General features: G+C 39.0%; 1 protein-coding gene across 4 annotated transcripts in view; it reads left to right on the top strand.

Annotated features, from left to right (window-relative positions):
* Nucleotides 1–21,251, top strand: part of HECW1 (HECT, C2 and WW domain containing E3 ubiquitin protein ligase 1) — a 429,025-nt gene that overhangs the window by 263,439 nt on the left and 144,335 nt on the right. For all 4 annotated transcript variants that reach the window (XM_043588504.1, XM_043588501.1, XM_043588502.1 and 1 more), the window contains 2 exons: nucleotides 10,975–11,050; nucleotides 16,958–17,127. In XM_043588504.1, the coding sequence (XP_043444439.1) occupies nucleotides 10,975–11,050; nucleotides 16,958–17,127 (246 nt within the window). The remainder of the gene's footprint in view (nucleotides 1–10,974; nucleotides 11,051–16,957; nucleotides 17,128–21,251) is intronic.

Below are 21,251 nucleotides of genomic sequence, written 5' to 3'. Positions count from 1 at the left end.
CCTCTACTGCTCTCCCACTTGCTCGCTCTCACTCTCAAAAAAAAATTTTTTAAGAAAAAAGAAAGATCTCAAATAAACAACCTAAATTTATACTGTAAAGGAACTAGAAAAAAAGAACTAAGCCTAAAGTTAGCATCAAGAAAAAAATAACAAAAATCCAAGCCGAAATAAATGAAATAAAGACCAGAGAAATAATAGAAAAGACTAAAAAAACTAAGAACTATTTTTTAAAAGATAAAAATGGAAAGAACTTTACTTAGACTAAGAAAAAAAAAGAAAGAAGATTGAAATAAATAAAATCAAAAATGAAAGAGGAGACCTTCTGATACCACAAAAATGCAAAGGATAATAGTGATTACTGTGAATATTTATACCCCAGCAAATTTGATAACCTAGAAGAAATGGATAAATTCCCGAAAACATACAACCTACCAAAACTGAATCATGAAGAAGTATAAATATAAACAGATCAATAACAAGATCAAAAACTTTCTCCAAAAAAGCTCAGGACTACATGGTTTCGTTGGTTTTTCCAATCAAACATTTAACACCAGTGCTTTTCAAACTTAAAAAAAATGAAGAGGAAAGAACACCCCAAACTCATTTTAAAAGACCAGTATTACCCTGATACCAAAACCAGATAAGGACACTATAAGAAAGAAAACTACAGACAAATATCCTTGATGAATATAGATGCAAAAATTCTCAACAAAATATTAACAAACAGAATTTAACAGTGAATAAAAAGATCATACAATATGATTAAGTGGGATTTATGCAAGAATGGTTCAACATATGCAAATCAATCAGTAAGTAAACTAAACATTAATAGAATGAAAGATAAAAGTCATATCATGTCAATAGATGTAGAAAAAGCGTTTGATAAAATACAACATCCTTTCATGATAAAAAAAAAACACAAGTTGAGTATAGAAGGTATGTACCTCCATACAATAAAGGCTATGTATAACAAACCCAGAGCTACCATTATACTCAACAGTGAAAAGTTGAAAGCTTTTCCTCTAATACCAAGAATAAGACAAGGGTTCCCATTCTGACCTCTCCTATTCAGCATAGTATTAGAAGTCCTAGCCAGAAGCAGGCAAGAAAAAGAAATAAATCCATCTTAATTGGAAAAGAAGTAAAATTGTCCTTGTTTGCAATGATATGATCTTATATATAAAAATCCTAAAGACCACACCAAAAAACTTAACAGTTTCTTAGTTCCAACGAACTAATCAATGAATTCAGTAAGTTGCAGGATACGCAATCAACATACAGTTGCTTCTGTATACTAGCAGAAAATATCAAAGAAATAAAGAAAAAAATCCCACTTACAATAGCATTAAAAACAATTAAATACTTAGAAATACATTTAACCAAGGAAGTGAAAGATCTGTACACCGAAAAATACTAAATGTTGATGAAGGGAATTAAAGAAGACACACACAAAAATAGATATTCCATATTTATCGAGGAGAAGAATTAATACTGTTAAATATCCATGCTACCCAAAGCAATCTACACATTCAGTGGAATCTTTATCAAAATTTCAATGGCACTTTACACAGAAACAGAAAAAAAAACAATCCTAACAGTTGTATGGAGCCACAAAAGAACCTATATAATCAAAGAAATACTGAGAAAAAACAAAGCTAGAAATATCACACTCCCTGATTTTAAACTATATTACAAAGTTATAGTAATCAAAGCAGTATGCTACAGGCATACATTTAGAAACATAGACCAAATGAAAAGAAACACGAGCCCAGATATAAATCCTTGTATATACAGTCAACTGATATTTGACAAGGAAGTCAAGAATACTTAATGTGGAAAGGATAGTGTTTTCAATAAATGGTATTGGGAAAACTGGATAGCCACATAAATCAACTCAAATAGATTAAAGACTTAAGTGAAAGATCTAAAACACTACAACTCCTCAAAGAAAACAGAGAAAAAGCTCCTTGACATTGGTCTTGGCATTGATATGTTGGATGTGGCACCAAAACCACAAGCAACAAAGTAAAATAAGTGGGACTACATCAAACTAAAAAACTTTTGTGCCCAGCAATACAAACAATCAACAAGATGAAAAGGCAACCTACAGAGTGGGGGAAAGTGTTTGAAAATCATATACCTGATAAGGTATCAATATCCAAAATATATAAAGAAATAATGGAACTCAATAGCCCAAATGCAAACAATCCAATTTAAAAATGGGCAGAGGACTTGAATAAACATTTTCCAAAGACAGGCAAATAGCAAATAAGGACATGAATAGGTGCTTGACATCACTAATCATTAGGTAAATGCAAATCAAAACCACAATGAACTATTATCTCACACCGATTAAAATGGCCATCACCAAAAAGAGAAAAGATTAAAAAATGGCCATCACCAAAAAGAGAAAAGATAAATGCTGGTGAGGATGTGTAGAAACAGGAAACCTTGTGCACTGTTGGTAGGAATATAAATTGATGCAGACACTATGGAAAACAGTATGTAGGTTCCTCAAAAACTTAAAAGTAGAATTTCCATATAATCCACTTGTGGTATATATATATATATATATATATATATATATATATATAGTGTATATATAACATAAATATTATAAATATGTTTTATATATTATATGTATATTATATATTTACTTCTAGTATATATCCAAAAATTTGAAAGCAGAATCTTGAAGAGATATCTGCACTGCCATGTTCATTGCAGCATTATTCACAGTAGTCAAGCTATGGAAACAACCTAAGTTGTCCATCAGTGCATGAATAGATAAAGCAAATGTGACATAGATACACACACACACACACACACACACACACACACACACTATTGGATATTATTAAGCCGTGAGAAAGAAGGAAATCCTGCTATTTGCAACTACATGGAAGGACCTTGACAGCATTGTGCTAAGTGAGATAAATCAGAGAAAGACAGACACTATATGGTGTCACTTATATGTGGAATCTAAAAGAGCAGAATTCAAAGAAACAGAGAGTAGTAGAGTAGTGGTTCCTATGGGTGGGAGGTGGGGGATGATGGGGAGATTTTGCTCAAAGGGCACACTTTTAATTATAAGATGAGTAAGTTCTGGGGATCTAATGTATAGCATGGTGATTATAGTTAATAATTCTGTATTATGAACTTGAACGTTGGTAGACTGTATATGTTCTCACCACAAAAATGAAATGGTAGTTATATGACATGGTGGAGGTGTTACCTAACACTATGACGATAATAATTTTGCAGTATATAAATGTATCAAATCAACACGTTGTACAATGTTGTATGTCAATTATATCCCAAAACTGGAGAAAAAAATAACTTGACAGGATTTTAACAACAAAAAGAACATACTGTGGTGTATATATACAATGGATTATTAGATATAAAGAGGATTAACATGCTACCTCATGGGGGAACCCTTGACAGGGACACAGGGTACACTGATATTTGGTCAAACGATATTCTGGGTTTTTCAGTGAAGGTACTGTTAGATGAGCTTAACATTTATATTAATAGGCTGAGTAATGGGACGCCTGGGTGGCGCAGTCGGTTAAGCGTCCGACTTCAGCCAGGTCACCATCTCACGGTCCGTGAGTTTGAGCCCCGCGTCAGGCTCTGGGCTGATGGCTCAGAGCCTGGAGCCTGTTTCCGATTCTGTGTCTCCCTCTCTCTCTGCCCCTCCCCCATTCATGCTCTGTCTCTCTCTGTCCCAAAATAAATAAAAAACATTGAAAAAAAATTAAAAAAAAAAATAGGCTGAGTAAAGCAGATTGCCCTCCCTGATGTTGGTGGGCCTCATCCTATGAACTGAAGATCTGAATGGGGCAATAATCCTAGCCATCTGTTGAATAAAAGGGGGTTCCTCCTGCCTGACTGCCTTCTAGCTGGGACATGAGTTTTTCCTGGCCTATAGACTCAGACTGGAATATCAACTGTCCTTGGGTCTTAAGACTGCTGTCTTTCAGGCTCCAACTTACACCCTCAACTCTCTTGAGTCTCCAACTTGCTGACTGCAGATGTTAGGACTTGCAAGCCTCCATAAGTGTGTGAACCAATTCCTTATCACATATGTGCATACACACACCCTATTAGTTCTGCTTTTCTGGAGAACGCTGATTCATACAAACCTCAAAAACATTACTAAGTGAAAGAATTCAGTCGCCAAAGGCCATAGATTGTATGATTCCACTTATATGAAATATGTAAAATACATAAATCCAAAGAGACAGAAAGTAAATTGGAGGCTTTCTGGGGCTGGGGAGGAGAGGTGAATGGGAAGAAACTGCTTACTGGGCATAGGCTATAAGGTTTTACTTTAAGTCGTTAAAATGTTTAGGAACTAGATAGAAGGGGTGGTCGCACAACATTGTGAATGTGCTAAATGCCACTGAATTGTTCCATTTAAAATGGTCAATTTTATGTTATGTGAATTTTGCCTCATAAATTATTTTAAATGAAACAGAAAAAGTAGAGGATGCATACATATTATGCACACACACATACATACATATGTACACACATATATACATGTACGTACAAATGTGCATGCATACATACATACATACATACACATGTACATATGTACGTACACACCAGAGGAAGGATTCAAAAGCTTGCAAGGAGCCAAGCTGGTATCACATTCATAGAATCTACAATGCTATGGATTTTAAGATCCATCATTGATGTTCATACCACCATTCTGGAAAAAGCTTTCCCGTTACAGTTATAAGGCACATTGATGATTAGCCACACCCTGATTTCACAGCATTCACATGGAAAGCAATGGGCATCTTTTTTTTTTAATGTTTATTTATTTTCGAGATAGGGAGAGTGAGTGCCCATATGTGCACATGGAGGAAGGGCGGGGGGGGGGGATAGAGGATCTGAAGTGGGCTCTGTGCTGGTAGCAGAGAGCCTGATGTGGGACTCAAACCACAAACCGCGAGATCATGACCTTAGGCAAAGTCAGATGCTTAACCAACTGAACCACCCAGGGGCCCCTGGAAACCAATGGGCATCTTAGGATTGATGAAAGTGGCTCCAGAGAGGAGGCCTGGGAAGGTGCCCAGCTTCAGTTGCTTACTGTTGGACATTCCAAAAGACTCTAAAACCCACAACTTAAACAAATTGCTTGATTTTGAAAAATACGTTGGAAACTAATTTTTTAAAAATTCACTTGTTGCATGGGCCAAAGAAAACCTGTCATTGGGCGGTACAGCCTGCAGCCTCATTTGTGCCCAGTGAGTGCAAAAGGCTGCCTTTTGTAGGTTTCAACGTGACAACAATGATCAGCTCAGAGAGCAGAGTGAAGGATGATCCTTCACAGACTAAGGGAGCAGCTGGGTAGGTGACAGTCATCCAGACAGGGAAGTGAGATCGGCAGAGAATTGAATTGTTTGTCCCTAATGGGTACAGGATTGAGCACTGGGCATGGGGCCTCCATGGGTCAAGGCATCACAGAACCTGCTTCTGGTGCTTGAACTAGGATCAAGACAGTTTGAGATAAGAGTTACAAAGCTAACACATCTTTCTATTACCATTTGAAAGAAGTAGACACTTGAGACCAATGCTTCTCCAAGCATCGTCTTGCTGGCCGGCAGCATCTCTCTCATCTGATAAAACTTGGTAGAAATGCAGACTCTCGGGCCCTTCCCAAACCTACAAAATCAGACCTTCTGGGATGGAGCCTGGAAATCTCTAGTTTATCAAGCTCTGCAGGAGATTTTGATGCATGCTGAAGTCAGAGGACGTCAGCCCTAGGGCAAACAGAATGGTTCAGCTATTCCTTAGAATTTGGTAGTTCGTCATAAGCTTACTTTCAGAGCAGTCTGCACCACACAAGAAACTATGTTAAAAAGAATAGCTAGAAAAACTAAAAATCATCAGGGAACATCCAGGATTTGATTACTTCCAGCTAACATTCTCAATGGCACAGTGCTTCTTACACAGTCTCCTCACTTTCTTCTTAGTGAACCAAATGCTTAGCCTCTCACACACAGCAGCCCCTTGCCCCACACAGAATTGCCCCTGGTGCTAATATCTGCAATCCCGTGTTGCCTAAAGCAGTCAGAGCATCCCTACGTAATTAACATGTTTTGCCCAATTCACACAATGGAAAGTAGGAGGAATTCTTCATTTTTCCAGCGCCTCTCTTTTGCCCACAGCGATTATCGGAAGAGCCCTGCAATTAGGAAACTTGCGTCTTGCCTTCAAGGAAGAGTAGAAGCACTGAGGGCTCTGGAAGTTGACTTGGTGACAGCAGCATCAGAAAGCAGAGAGGAACAGGCAGAATAGGACCAAAATATGAATAGAATATGAACACACGACAGCTGAGCAGCCAGGCTGGGTCTGAAGAAACAACCTCACGGGTGGACAGACTCTATGTCAGGTTCTGTCGTTCATTCTATTTAAGTTGGAGGGACCAGAGTTGGATTCATCCCAGGTGAAATTTGGGGAAGTCAACAAATTGGTCTTAGCTCAACTTTCACATTTGTGAACTGGTGGGGAGTGAATGATGCTTAATTCGCAAACTGTTAAGAGTGTGTCTAAAAGAACTGGCTCTGTACTTGGCACATAATCGGGTCCCATCCCTGTTACTCGTCTCTTGCCCCTTCAATGGGCCTTGTGAGTCTTCCATTGTATGTGTCCCTGAGATGGGGAAATTGCCTGGGATGCGGTTGACTGTTAGTTTTATGTTTTATTCTTTTAATGCCCCTAAAGATGACTTTGCCCTTGAGGTGTATAGGCCTTGGTGCTGGAGAACTTGGAATGAGTTGCCTGACTACCCAATATTCATATTATGAGGATTCAGTGAGGCAAATGTACCCAAAAGTGCTCTATACACATTTGTAGTGTGTGTGTTCGCTGTTTTCTGTTTGCATGTTTGAACATTTCAGAGATTTGGAGGTGGAAATGGAATTTGAGACCTGGATTTGTTTGATATTTGTGGGGTTTTTTTAAGGTGGCTTGGAGGCATATCAGATTATTCACTAGACTTTATCTTGGAGGCAAAAGACATTGAAGTGTACGGGAACCACTGATCTCTGATCTAAAATGAAAGCTGTGACCTGTATCTTGGCTGCTGATATGCCATGGCTTGGATATTCTATTATTTGTAATGCACTGTTAGTTGGCACCTGATTTTTAGATTCACATTATCAGTCATGGAGCCCTGCATTTTTCATTCATAGGAAAATCAGAGTTATCTGGGTCAGGTGAATGAATAAAAGTCGAATGAAGGCATGGATTTCGATTTCTGGCATCATTATAGATTTAATTATTCTGTAACTAAACACAAACCTTATCAGCATTTTTAGGGGGCAGAGTCATTCTACAATTATTTAAGAATAATTGTGGGCATATAAATGGAGTTAATGCATCAGAATTGAGCATGATGTGGCCACACCCCTGTTGGAAATGCCAGGGATGTTACATGGAGTTTTCCCAACTCTTACCTGAGGAAGAAAAGCCAGGTCTGGGACATACAGAGGGGAAACTCGGAGTCGCCTTTCACCTGCGAGGAAGTTCTTTGAAAACTCCTGTGTTACGTCCAAAATGCACGCATGTTTTGCATTCGACCTTAAATCTCTTCATGTTAGTTTCTAAATTAGTTTTTACCCCAATCTTTGAGTACAGTGGATGCTCCAAGACAGGCACTCTTGCCCCCTGGGCACACCTGCCTACCTCTGGGAATGAGCACGCACCTGAGAAGCCTCCCTGGCCTCGGAGACTGGAAGGCAGAGGAGATAGGTAGGCATGCTTACATGATCGTGTGTGTGAGACACAGGTATGTTTCCAGCAAACAGTCTCATCTTCGTGTGGTGGTACCAGGAAAGGAAAAGATGGAATTTGAAGAACGTGTAGAGTTAAGGCGGAGGGCAGCAAGTCGTGGGAGCTACACGGCTTTGTACTGCGGAGGCAGAAGTTCCCTTGCCAGGGTAAAAAGGCCTGATCTTCACTCCATTTTTTGGCGAACTGCATTTTGGGAGTGTGCAACAGTGGTGTGGATTCATACTTAGAGCCTTTCAAACATCAGACATGAAGAGAAAACCGAGAATGGGAGTAGGAGATATACATCAGAATTAACCCTAGAGCCCTTAATTCAACTCCGAGGACCTTCTCAGTACCTACGGGGTCTCCTGCACACCACCAGCAGATGTGGCTTTGAATCTGCGAAACCATCTGCCAGAGAGGCTTTGCGTGGAAACGTTTGTGTGCAAAACAGTGAAGCTGCCAGGGCTGCATCTGAGAGGGGGCGCCAGGACCCAGCACCCAGTGGCTAGACTAGCAGCGAAGAAGAGCAAAGGGGACTCGTGGAACGTGCAGATCTGAGAAGATGAGCAATTCCTTCATGCGCCTCTGTCACCCCAGGTTGTTCCAGAGTGAGCAATTTGGCCGCGTCATCACACCTCTTTCACAGTCAATAAATGGTAGTCTGTAAGGGCAACAGATTTGTTAACCTCGGACATGCCCCCGGAACTCATCTGGAGCAAGAAGTCAGGATGTAGAACCTTCCTGAGACAGGCAAACATCTTTACTTCCTGGAAAATGTTTATCATGGCTACTGTTGTCTCCGCGTTCATGTCATCAATCTGGCGATGACTGTAAATGATGTTAGCAAAAGGCCACGAGTTAAGTAGACTTCTGTGGAGTTTTAAATGTGTGTCTCCCCTTTGAGCTTAGTAGCTTCTGAAAAATAGACATTTTTTTTTTTTGTCTCAGACCTGATTTTTGATGCCATAAAGATGAAGAACTTGCTTGTAAATATCCTGAAAAGCCAGCAGGGGAATATTTAAATATGAAGAACCAAAATGTGTATGCTTTAAACAGGAAGGAAAAAATACACTATCTTTTGCTATCATAGCGCATGTTTAAGTTCGTGTTAGCCTCCTATGAAATGTGTAGTTTTACCCTACACTTTTTAAAATGGGAATGCACACGCTTTAGACTTAATAATTCTACAAGGCTCTATCGAAAGGAGTTTTTGTTGTGTCTTCAAGGAACTTATAGTCTGAGGAGACAAGCTAGATGTTGGCATCGTCATTTTAAAAAAAAAATTTAATGTTTATTTATTTTCAAGAGACAGAGAGACAATGTGAGTGGGGAAGGGCAGAGAGACACAGAATCTGAAGCAGGCTCCAGGCTCTGAGCTGTCAGCACAGAGACCGACGTGGGGCTGAAACTCAAGAACTGTGAGATCGTGACCTGAGCTGAAGTCGGACGCTTAACTGACTGAGCCACCCAGGAGCTCCAGATGTTGACATTTTCAAACTAGAATTAAGAGGTTGATTGTCATTGTCCTACTTAGGCAGGTACAGCAACTTAAGGGTTGTGGCCAGCTGGCCGAGAGCTGCTGTGGCCTTCATCTGGGCATAGGTTTCACAAAGAAGAAAACTTTACAACATTAAGGAATTTTGATTTATGCCTATATATATTGGCCACTTTGACAGTTAGGAGTGTGGTCCAGCCTGAGGATGCAGGTTCTGAGCTGTTTTTTTGACTTCGATTACTCTGTGTTAACCATGCAAAGTGAAGAACAAACCCAGAGTAGGAAGGATAAGTGTCTCCAAATTGAAGGGAGATCATTCCTTGGGACCAGCTCACATTCCCAATGCATGAATCCCAGCTGTGCCTTCCTCTGATTCTCTACTATCAAATGAGACTCTTAGAGACACAGACCTGTCTCTTATCTCACTTCATGCCAAGATCCATTCCATCTGCCACTCACATTGGTTCTCTCTGCTGAACCCAGCATCCCTGAGAGGCACCTTGCACTTGGGTCTAAAAGCAAGCATACTGAGGAGATTTGTACACAAGTTGTAGCCAAGCACATAGGCACACCAGGGGCAGCAGCTTCAAAGTGGGGAGGAATTCTAATAATCCGTTTGTACTCTCCTGGGCCAAAGCTGTGAGCCCAGCTTTGAGATGCCCAATCATTATGCTCAAGTCTCATAATGGCAAGCTGATGGTAACATCCAATCACACTCTTACAGCATCAAGGATACTGAGAGGCAGTAGAAAGAGTGAGAGAACAGCCCACACGACCTACAACAAAGAGACTTTGAGCTAGAGGTCATCGAGTTTTCCATTTTTTCCTTCTTTGGTACAGATTATCTTCTAAAAAGTGGATACTCTATGGATTTGCTTGATACTCAGATTTTAAAAATTATTTCCTGCAAGTGCAGTGTATTCAGCAGTAACTCTGCCTTTGAATAAATATGCAGAATTATTTCTGAGTAAAACTTTCCTAGGAGAAAATGGAAGCAAGTACTCTAGCTGTTCTGATTAATATGTTAGCAGATATATATTGAGCAATGATGGGATAGAAAACATTTTAACAACCTGGTTTGCAAATACCTACTAGACTACAGATAAGCCATTTAACAATTATGTTCTGAGATTTCCCAGGATAGCAATTAAAGAGGAGAGATCTCAGAGTAGTTTCTTAATGCTATGCTCAGGCTCCTCCCTAATAAACAGAATTTCCTGGAAATCCCTAGATAATAATACAGATCAGAAGAAATGAAGGTACGGCAGTTTAACACTATACTTTGCTAAGTGGAAACATTGTAATTACAACAGTAAACATCTATTGACCTATCATTCTATTGCCTTAGGGTTGGCTTTAATAAATACATTTTGCAAATTTGAATGTGAAAAGACGTTGTTTACATAAATAGTTACAAAGAGCCTCTAATATTACAGTAATTGTGTTTGTTGATTTCCATTACCCTGAAAAATACCCCTCATCCCCACTAGCAGATCCTCTATTACTGGGAAAGACATTAGATTGTGAGAAGCTTTTTTTAATCAATAGTAGCCTAATAAAATCACAACGCTGTTGTCTTTGTAGACTGTAGCTGGAGAAATAACTGTGATTAAATGTGTTTGTATTACAATGTGAGTAGCTGTTTCAATGCTTGTTTTGCTTGTCTCCCATTTTCCTTCTTACAGATTTTTAAAAGCATTGGCTCTGATGAGACCGTCCAAGGGCAAGGAAGTCGGAGGCTGATCAGCTTTTCTCTCTCAGGTATGTTTTGCTCACCTGAAAGCCTTGTGGAGAAAATAAGAAGGTCAACCAGCAGTCAGCACACCTACTTCAATTTGACTCTTACCTACAAGTTACTTCACTTCTATGTGCCTCAGTTTTTCCATCTGTGAAAGAAAAATTAAAAATGTCTGCTCCATTTTCCTTGACCGCATGAGGATATTGGAGGAGTCAATAAGTAATAGATGCTAAGCACTTTGTGATGATGAGAAGAGAAGCCACAATTCCACTTTGCCTCCATCATCAATAGCATTAATTGAAAGTGTATAAAGTGGGGGCGCCTGGGTGGCGCAGTCGGTTAAGCGTCCGACTTCAGCCAGGTCACGATCTCGCGGTCTGTGAGTTCGAGCCCCGCGTCAGGCTCTGGGCTGATGGCTCAGAGCCTGGAGCCTGTTTCCGATTCTGTGTCTCCCTCTCTCTCTGCTCCTCCCCCGTTCATGCTGTGTCTCTCTCTGTCCCAAAAATAAATAAACGTTGAAAAAAATTAAAAAAAAAAAAAAAAAAGAAAGTGTATAAAGTGGAGGTAGGGGAAAGCCTGGGGAAAGAAGCAGCCAGCAGACCCTTTGTCTAAATAAAATCTCACATGAAGCTCAATTGATAAAACCAAAAAAAGCCAAACTGCTCAAGCAAGTACATTTGTGGAAAAGTCAGTGAAATCCAAATAAAGTATGTAATTTAGTTAATAGTGTTTGTTTTTTTTTGAGTAATCTAATTTTTCAGTGCTCACAAGGTACCCATAGTTCTATAATATGCTAACAATGGGACAAACTGGGTAAAAGGTATGTGGGAAATCTTTGTACTACCTCTGCAATTCTTCTGTAAATCTAGAATAATTTCAAAATTAAAAGTATAAAGAAAAACTGAGTTACCCTGCCTAAAATGATATACGAATCTCAGAGCCCTACACACTGAATTCCACCCTAACTGGGCTTTGAGGAGACACAATGGCATGAAGCTCTAGGACTCTATTGAACACAGTTTGGAAAGTACTGCCTTAGCTTGTTGTCAAACCAACAAGTGTTACAGACCATGAATGTCAGAGATCTAAGACCACAGAAATGATGAGTGTTCCTGGAAGATAGACAGTCAACTGCCATTTTTATGTCTATGTGAACCCCAGTAAAGAAAATGCATTTCTAAAGATTCATTGATAAACAATTTTAACAAGGTTGCGGGATGCAAGTCTATTGCTTTCCTACATACCAGCAATAACAAGTGGAATTTAAAATTAAATACACAATACCTTTTTATATTTGCACCTCCCCAAATGAAATATTTAGGTATAAACCTAACAAAATATGTACAAGGTCTATGTAAGGAAAACTACAAAAACTCTGATGAATGAAATTTAAAAAGAACTAACTGAGTGGAAGATACTCCATGTTGATAGATTAAAAAACTCAGTGTTGTCAGAGTTTCAGTTTTTCTATAGAATCAATGCAATCCCAATTAAAACCCGAGCAAATCACTTTGTGGATATTGATAAAATGACTCTCAAACTAATATAGAGAGGCAAAAGACCCAGAATAGCCAACACAATATGAAGGAGCAGATCAAAGTTGGAGAACTGACTTATTCAACTTTAAGACTTACCACAGCTATGGTAACCAAGATAGCATGGTATTGGTGAAAGAACAACAACAACAACAACAACAACAAAACAATAAATCAATGGAACAGAATAGAATACTCAGAAATAGATGCACATAAATTTAGTCAACTGAACATTGACAAAGGAGCAATAGCAATACATTGGAGCAAAGACAGTCTTTTCAACAAATGATGCTAAAACTACTGGGCATCCACATGTGGAAAAAAAAAATCTATATCCAGAACTTACACTCTTCACAAAAATTGACTCAACCCACTAAAAAACTGTTAAAACTAATAAATTCAGTAAAGTTTCAGGATACAAAATCAAAATACAAGAATCTGCTATGTTTTAATACTAATAATGAACTGTCAGAAAGAGAAATTAAGTAAAAAATCCTATTTACAATTGCATCAAAAAAAGACCAAAATACTTAGGAATAAATGTAACTAAAGAGGTAAAAGACCTGTACACTGAAAACAAGAAAACATTGATGAAAGAAATGGAAGAAGACACAAATAAATGGGAAGATAGCCCATGCTCATGGATGAGAAGAATAATGTAGTTAAAATTCCCATACTATCCAAAGCAATCTACACATTTGATGCAACCTCTATCAATATTCCAATGGCATTTTTCACAGAAATAGAATAAAGGATTCTAAAATTTGTATGGGACCACAAAAGACCCAAATAACCAAAGCAACCTTAAGAAAGAACAAAGTTGGAGAAATCATGATTCCTGATTTCAAACTATATTACAAAACTATAGCAATCCAAACAGTATGGTATTTATATAAAAACAAGACACACAGATCAAAGAAACAGAATAGAGAGCCCAGAAAGAAATACACATATTATGGTCAATTAATTTACAGCAAAGGAACCAAGAATGGGGAAAGGACAATCTATTCAATAAATGGTGCTGAGAAAACTGGACAGCCACATGCAAAAGAATGAAACTAGGCCACTATCTTACACCATCCACAAAAATAACTCAAAATGTATTAAAGACTTGAACAAAAGACCTGAAATCATAACATTCCTGGAAGAAAATATAGGCAGTAAGGTCCTTGACATCAGTCTTGGTGATGATATTTTTTGGATTTAACACCAAAAGCAAAGGCAACAAAAGCAAAAATAAACAAATGGGACTACATAAAACTAGAAAGCTTCTGCGCGGCAAAGAAAAATGTCAACAAAATTAAAAGAAGTGAGAGAGAATAATTGCAAATTGTATCTCTGAAAAGGGGCTAATGTCCAAAATATATAAAGAACTCATGCAATTTATCAAAAAAAAACAATCTGACTAAAGAATGTGCAGAAGATCTGAATAGACATTTCACCAAAGAAGACATACAGATGGCCAATAAGTACATAAAAAGATGTTCAACATCATTCATCATTCGTGAAACGCAAAATATCAAAACCACAGTGAGATATCACTTCACACCTGTTAGAATGGCTAGTATCAAAAATGCAAGAGGAAACAAGTGTTAGTGAGGATATAGAGAAAGGAAAACCCTCATGCACTATTGGGGGAGATGTAAACAGTACAGCTATTATGGAAAACACTATGGAGTTTCCTCAAAAAATTAAAAGTAGAACTATCATAAGATTTAGGAATTCCACTTCTGGGTATTTATCCAAAGAAAATGAAAACATGAGCTCAAAAAAATACATGCACCCTCATGAGTGATAGTCAGCCATAAAAAAGAATGCAATTTTGCTATTTGTGACAATATGGATGGAGCTAAAGAGTACTATGCTAAGTGAAAGAAGACAGACAAAGACAAATACCATATGATCTCACTTATATGTGGAATCTGAAAAACAAAACAAAACAAACAAAACAAAACAAAATCACGCTCATAGATAGAACAGATTGGGGGTTGCCAGAGGTGGGAGGTGGGAAAAATGGGTGAAGGTGGTCAAAAGATTCAAACTTCCAATGTAAAATAAATAAGTAAAGTGGATATAATGTACAGCATGGTGATTATAGTTAATAATACTGTATTGTATATTTGAAAATTGCTGAGAGTAGATCTTAAAAGTTTTCATCAGAAGTTATAACAATGTGTGGTGATGACTATTAACTAGACTTATTTGGTAATCATTTTGCATTATATCCAAATATAATACAAGTACATGAATCATTATGTTGTATACCTGACACTAAATATAATATGTCAATTATATCTCAATTTTAAAGAATCACTCAAAATGGATCAGACCTATGTGTAAAATGCAGAGCTATAAAACTCCTAGAAGGTAACAGAAGAAAACCTAGATGACTTTGGGTATGGCAATGGCTTTTTAGATACAACATCAAAGATGTGGTGCATGAAAGAAATGACTGATAAACGATGGACCTTATTAGAATTAAAAATTTTTGTACCGTAAAAAGACAATGTCAAGAGAGTGAGAAAAATTACACTACACTGAGAAAAATTATTTGCAAAACACCCATCTGTTAAAGGAACACTATTGTAAATATAAAAAGAACTCTTAAAATTCAGTATGAAAACAAACAAAAAAAAACAAATATCTTAGCAGACACCTCACCAAAAAAGATATACAAATGACAAATAATCATATGAAAAGATGCTTCACATCATATATCATATATCATCAGGGAAATGCAAATGAAATGCGAATGAAAACAAGACGCCACTACACACCTATTCGAATGGCCCAAATCCAGAACACTGACCACATCAAATGCTGACAAGGATGTAGAACAATAAGAACTCTCGTTGGTTACTGGTGGGAATGCAAAAGGGCACAGCCACTTTGAAAAGCAGTGTGGTGGTCTGTTACAAAGCTAAACACACTCTTACCATAGGATTCGGTGATTGCACTCCTTGGTATTTACCCAAACGAATTAAAAACTTAAATCTGTACAAAGCTTGTACACAGATGCTTAAAGCAGCATTATTCATAATTGCCAAAACTTGGAAGCAACCAAGATGTCCTTCAGTAGGAGAAAGGATAAATAAACTGTAGTTCAGGCAGATAATGGATTGGTGTTCATTACTAAAAGGAAATGAGCTGTCAAACCAGACTAAGACATGGAGGAATCTTAAATGCATATTACTAAGTTAAAAAAAGCCAATCTGAAAGGGCTACATACTATATTATGGAAAGGTCAAAACTATAAAGTCAGTAAGGAGATCAGTGGTTTCCAAGGTCTGGGAGAGGGATAGAGGAGATGGAGCACAGAGGATTTTTAGGACAGTGGAAATATTCTGTATGATGTTCTAATAATGGATACATTTGGCAAAACCCATAGAATGTACACCACCAAAAGTGAATGCTGATGTGAACTATGAACTTTGGGTGATAATGATGTGCCAGTGTAGGTTCATCAGCTATAACAAATGTACCCCTCTGCTAGAAGATGTTGATAATGGGGAGGCTCTGCATGTGTAAGGCAAGGGGTATATGGAAAAATCTGTTCTTCTGCTTAATTTTGCTGTGAACCTATAACTCCCCCCTCAAAATAAAGTCTTTCATTAAAAAAAAATCAAAATGTTGACATTAGCATATGTCTCTCTAAGTTAAAAGAAAAAGGAAGAAGAAACTCAATACTTTTGTATTACTAGGGCAGAAAACCAACAACTCCTGATTTTCCGTTCTTACCTTCCTGTTGAAATGCTTGAGAAATAACAATTATTTGTACAAAACCTGTAGGAAATTCACTAACCAAAGCTCAGTGAAATCCTGAAGCCCAAGAGGGATGCCATGCAGGATGGGCAGCATGGGCCTGGGGAAGGAGAGAAATTCTCTGTTAATTGGTTTCCATTTTGGTTCTACCATACAGACAAGGGCTGATAGAACAATTATATTCATTGTGAGACTATAGCCCTTGGTTTTCTTCCACCTCCACTTTGCAGAGGAATTTTCACCTGGACCCATAGAATTTTCAAAGTTGGATTTCCTCCCTCAGTGTACAACCCAAGTTTCCTGAGGTGATTTCAGACCCTCACCCCAGCTTGCCTGAGCAATGCCAGTAGTCCAGTCCAGTAAAAGCCAATGGTCCTCTCTTGAAACACATCATGACCACAATGCCAGTTGAATTGATTTATTTTAAGGAATGGTTTTATACATGCCAGTAAGTGTTCCATATAATGGGTTCTGTAGACATACCAGTACATATTCATAATGAGGTGAAAAGTAGACTGAAGACTGAGAAGATTTTTTCCATGTTTTGGTTGGGCTTTACTCCTTGTGTAAGCCCTGATATGCTCTTTAACCTCACCAAAACACATTTAACTTAAAATATTCTTTGTTTTATAGATTTCCAGGCCATGGGGCTGAAGAAAGGGATGTTTTTCAACCCAGACCCTTACCTGAAGATTTCCATTCAGCCTGGAAAGCACAGCATCTTCCCTGCCCTCCCACACCATGGACAGGAGAGGAGATCCAAGATCATAGGCAACACGGTGAACCCCATCTGGCAGGCCGAGGTGAGTGCTGTGGGCCCTGAGAAGAAACTTCAGTGACCAACTGACCATAAAGCAGCCTACATGCTATGCCCTCCTTTCTTAGAGCCCTAAACTGCTCTGTTTGTGGCTCTCCAGTCTTGGAAGGAGGCTGTGTTTTCTGTGGGTTGTAACTCAGGGATCTTGACAGAGCCCCTCAAGGCAGTACCAGGAAACTGTTTGTTGCTCCTACACTCAGTAGCCCTGTTATAGCTCCTTCTTCTGATTCAGGACCTGCATCTGAAAGCAAGACAGCCTCTCTCTTCCTCTGTGTGGGAGAAGGAAGAGAAGAATTTTGATTTGAGCATTCTCACACCCCTCCTACATGTGTGGTCCCTAGGCAAGAGTGCCAAATTTTAAATGAGTCCCTCTAGACCAGTTCCAGAGATTCTAAAATTGCCAGGTTCCTGGGACAGGTAAATAGATAAGCCCCAAAATATCCTTGGGAATTACATATTGTTTGATCTAAATAGACATGAAACCTAATTGTGCATCCCATCTTCCCGCTAGGCAATTTAAAGGAGTATTGACAGTTTGTTTTGTCTCATGAAGGCCTGTCTCCACTCTCAAATGGGTCCTCTGCTAGCCAGGAGTGAGGAGGCTCCTGAGCAAAGCCACATGTGTGTCAGGCTGGGCTTCACAGTGGCTCAGTCCTCTCCTAGAGAACTAGCAGAAAGTTGTCACAACCCATTGGCAGCCTAGCTCACATGCTTTAGCTTGAGGGTATGACCTGCTAACTGTGTAGCTTGGGGAGCAAAGAGGCTTAGGTCATGGGAAAGGCTACAGTATAATGTAGGGGTTAAAAGCACAGCTTTGCAGCCACACAAACCTTTGTTCAAATCCCAGTGTGGCCACTTGCTAGTTGTGTAGATTTAAGAAATCCGTCATCCTCATTCTGAGCCTCAGGTTACCTTCATTTGTCTGTTACTGAAGAAAATATGTGACTCCTACCCAAGCCACTTGCTTTAGACAGGGCTCCTTCCTTTATTCTTCTGAGTATATCATCTATGATGTAGACCTTTCAAACATTCTTGAGCAAGAAAGTGTAATTAGATGTTTTGGGGCAAAGCTTTTTCATTGTCTCTTAAATTATACCACCTACTTCCTAGGCTTAATTAACCCTGACCCAGGCCTTACAGAAGAGCAACGTTACAGCTTTGAAGTTAGAGCAACATAAAGGAAATGGAATTATATTTAATCTTCCTATGACTTTGGTTATCAACAGATTCTAAAGCACTGAGAGTACCAGTGGCATGGAATAATGAATCTTAAATTATTTGTTCCTTTAGTCCAGGCTATTCTTGCCAATTATTTCTGGTCTCTTCATTGCATTCCTGGGGATAATACAAGATGCCACAGGAATTTATAGTACATGAAAAAAAAAAAAGAAGAAGAAGAAGCCTTCTCTCTTCTGAAGGACTTCAGAGCAACTTGTTCTAAAACATTTAGTCATAAAGGTACTATAAGTCTCAAAGAACATTTCAAAAATCCAGCACCATCAGAATGTTTTTTTGTTTTAAAATGTCAACTAGAATCTGCTTTAAGTTCTGAAATTATTTCTGAGTCTTTAGTTAAGATTTACTTCTCTCTGGAAGGATCCTGGCAAACTCTTGCTCATCCTCTGCTCTTGACCTCCTGCATTCTATCCAACGTGCTGTGGTTAAAGTTGGTGTTCTAAAATAGGTTTTGCCACGTGTTTCCCTGATGAGGCTCAGATTGAGGATAACTGATTTCTCAAGTTAAACATCAAGTAACTAACTTGACTGCAAATCTGTACCTTCTTTTTTTTTGTAATTTTATTTATTTATTATTTATTTATCTTTCAATTTACATCCAAGTTAGTTAGCATAGTGCAACAATAATTTCAGGAGTATATTCCAGTGATTCATCCTCTATGTATAACACCCAGTGCTCATCCCAGCAAATGTCTTCCTTAATGCCCCTTACCCATTTAGCCCATCCCCCTCCCCACAACCCCTCCAGCAACCTCCCGTTTGTTCCCAATATTTAAGAGTCTCTTATGTTTTGTCCCCCTCCCTGTTTTTATATAATTTTTGCTTGCCTTCCCTTATGTTCATCAGTTTTGTATCTTAAATTCCTTACATGAGTGAAGTCATATAATATTTGTCTTTCTCTGACTAATTTCGCTTAGCATAATACCCTCTAGTTCCATCCACATAGGTGCAAATGACAAGATTTCATCTTTTTGATTGCTGAGTAATACTCCATTGTGTGTGTGTGTATATGTGTGTGTATATATATACACACACATACACACACACACACACACACACACACACACACATATATATATAAAATCTTCTTTATCCATTCATCCGTCAATGGGCATTCAGGCTCTTTCCATACTTTGGCTATTGTCGATAGCACTGCTGTAAACATTGGGGTGTATGTGTCCCTTCAAAACAGCCTATCTGTATCCCTTGGATAAATACCTAGTAGTGCAATTGCTGGGTTGTAGGGTAGTTCTAGTTTTAATTTTTTGACGAACCTACATACTGTTTTCCAGAGTGGCTGCACCAGTTTCATTTCCATCAATAGTGCAAAAGATGCAAATCTGTACTTTCTTTCTTTTTTTTCAAATTTTTTTTAACGTTTATTTATTTTTGAGACAGAGAGAGACACAGCATGAACAGGGGAGGGGCAGAGAGAGAGGGAGACACAGAATCGGAAGCAGGCTCCAGGCTCTGAGCCATCAGCCCAGAGCCCGACACGGGGCTCGAACTCGCAGACCGCGAGATCGTGGCCTGAGCTGAAGTCGGACGCTTAACCGACTGAGCCACCCAGGCGCCCTGCAAATCTGTACTTTCAACCCCTAAAGTATACTATAGTGCCCAGTGTCCTGATGGAGAAACCAGTGCCCTAATGGAGGTACTTTGCATACCTCCTATGCAAAGTATTCCAGGACTTTGGTGAACCAGCATCACTTGCCGCTTGTGTCAGGTATGGATGCATTTGGCTCTAAGCTAGAGGAACTGGGGCCAGCTCTGATATTTCTCACAAACAAGAAGTCCAGACAGAGGTGGTCCTGGCAGTGCAGCTACTGATAGAGCCATCAAGGACTCGGATCTCTGGGTCTTCTCACTGCACTGTTAGCAGATGGCTTTCATCCTCCTGTCTTAAAGCCTCAAACTCAAGTACCAGGCAGAAAGAAAGCCAAAATGCAAAGAATCTTCTCCTTTTAAGACTTTGCGTCTTTATTCTTTAAGGGAAGCACTTCCCAGAAAAAGCCCTATTACCTGTTACAGGACCTCTGTTTGGGAAAACTTAGTGCTCTGATTCCCCGACTCTATAGACAGGGAGGGCAGGGGAGAAGGCGGTTGGACATGGGTGTTGAATAAAACAATTTGTAGTGTGTGCAGTGTACTTCAGCTCTATTCCTCAGTACCTTGCTCCTCAGACATTATGTGAAGGCCACTCTTGAGAGCTACAGTACCCTACTGCCTCTCATGCTTTCACATGGCTGCATAGATGTCTTTGCTTATCTGCCTAGAGTGTGCATTCCCAGCTAACCCAACTAGCAACGCCTGCTCATCCATCAAGGCTCAACTAAAATATCACCTCCTGTGTGGGCTACTCCTTGACCCCGCCCACTCCAGGCCTCAGGAGGAAAGAGCTCCTTTCTCTCTGCCCCTTTGTCCAGACCTCTACCATACTGCCTTTTATTTGCACGTCTGTCTTCCCTGTGAGAGTTTGAGTTCCTCAAGGGAAGGAATCACACCCAATTTTTCTTAGCACCTCCAGTTCCTGGAACCTACTAGCAATAGGTTATATAAGACTTATCTAGGGCTTACTATTGCAAGGGTAAACATTTTATATAATTAACTCACTTAATCCTTACAACAACTCTATGAGATATATACTATTTTTATCCCCATTTAAAGAAGGGGAAACAAAGCATGGCAAAGTTAAGTAATTTTCCCAAGGTCTCCGAGCTGGTAAATGGCAGAACGAGAATTTGAAGCAGGTCATCTGCCCTAAGAGCCTGATACTGATCAGTTTTGTGTTCAGATGGGTGTGAATAAATTCTGGAGAAAGTATCCATAGTTTATATCAGGTACTCAAAGTGATCAGTATAATCCCTCTCCTTC

This window comes from Prionailurus bengalensis, chromosome A2 (genome assembly GCF_016509475.1).
Source record: "Prionailurus bengalensis isolate Pbe53 chromosome A2, Fcat_Pben_1.1_paternal_pri, whole genome shotgun sequence".
In the NCBI taxonomy this organism is placed as follows: domain Eukaryota; kingdom Metazoa; phylum Chordata; class Mammalia; order Carnivora; family Felidae; genus Prionailurus; species Prionailurus bengalensis.
The sequence above is the reverse complement of the archived record's forward strand: the minus strand, read 5'-3'. Positions and strand labels throughout refer to the sequence as shown.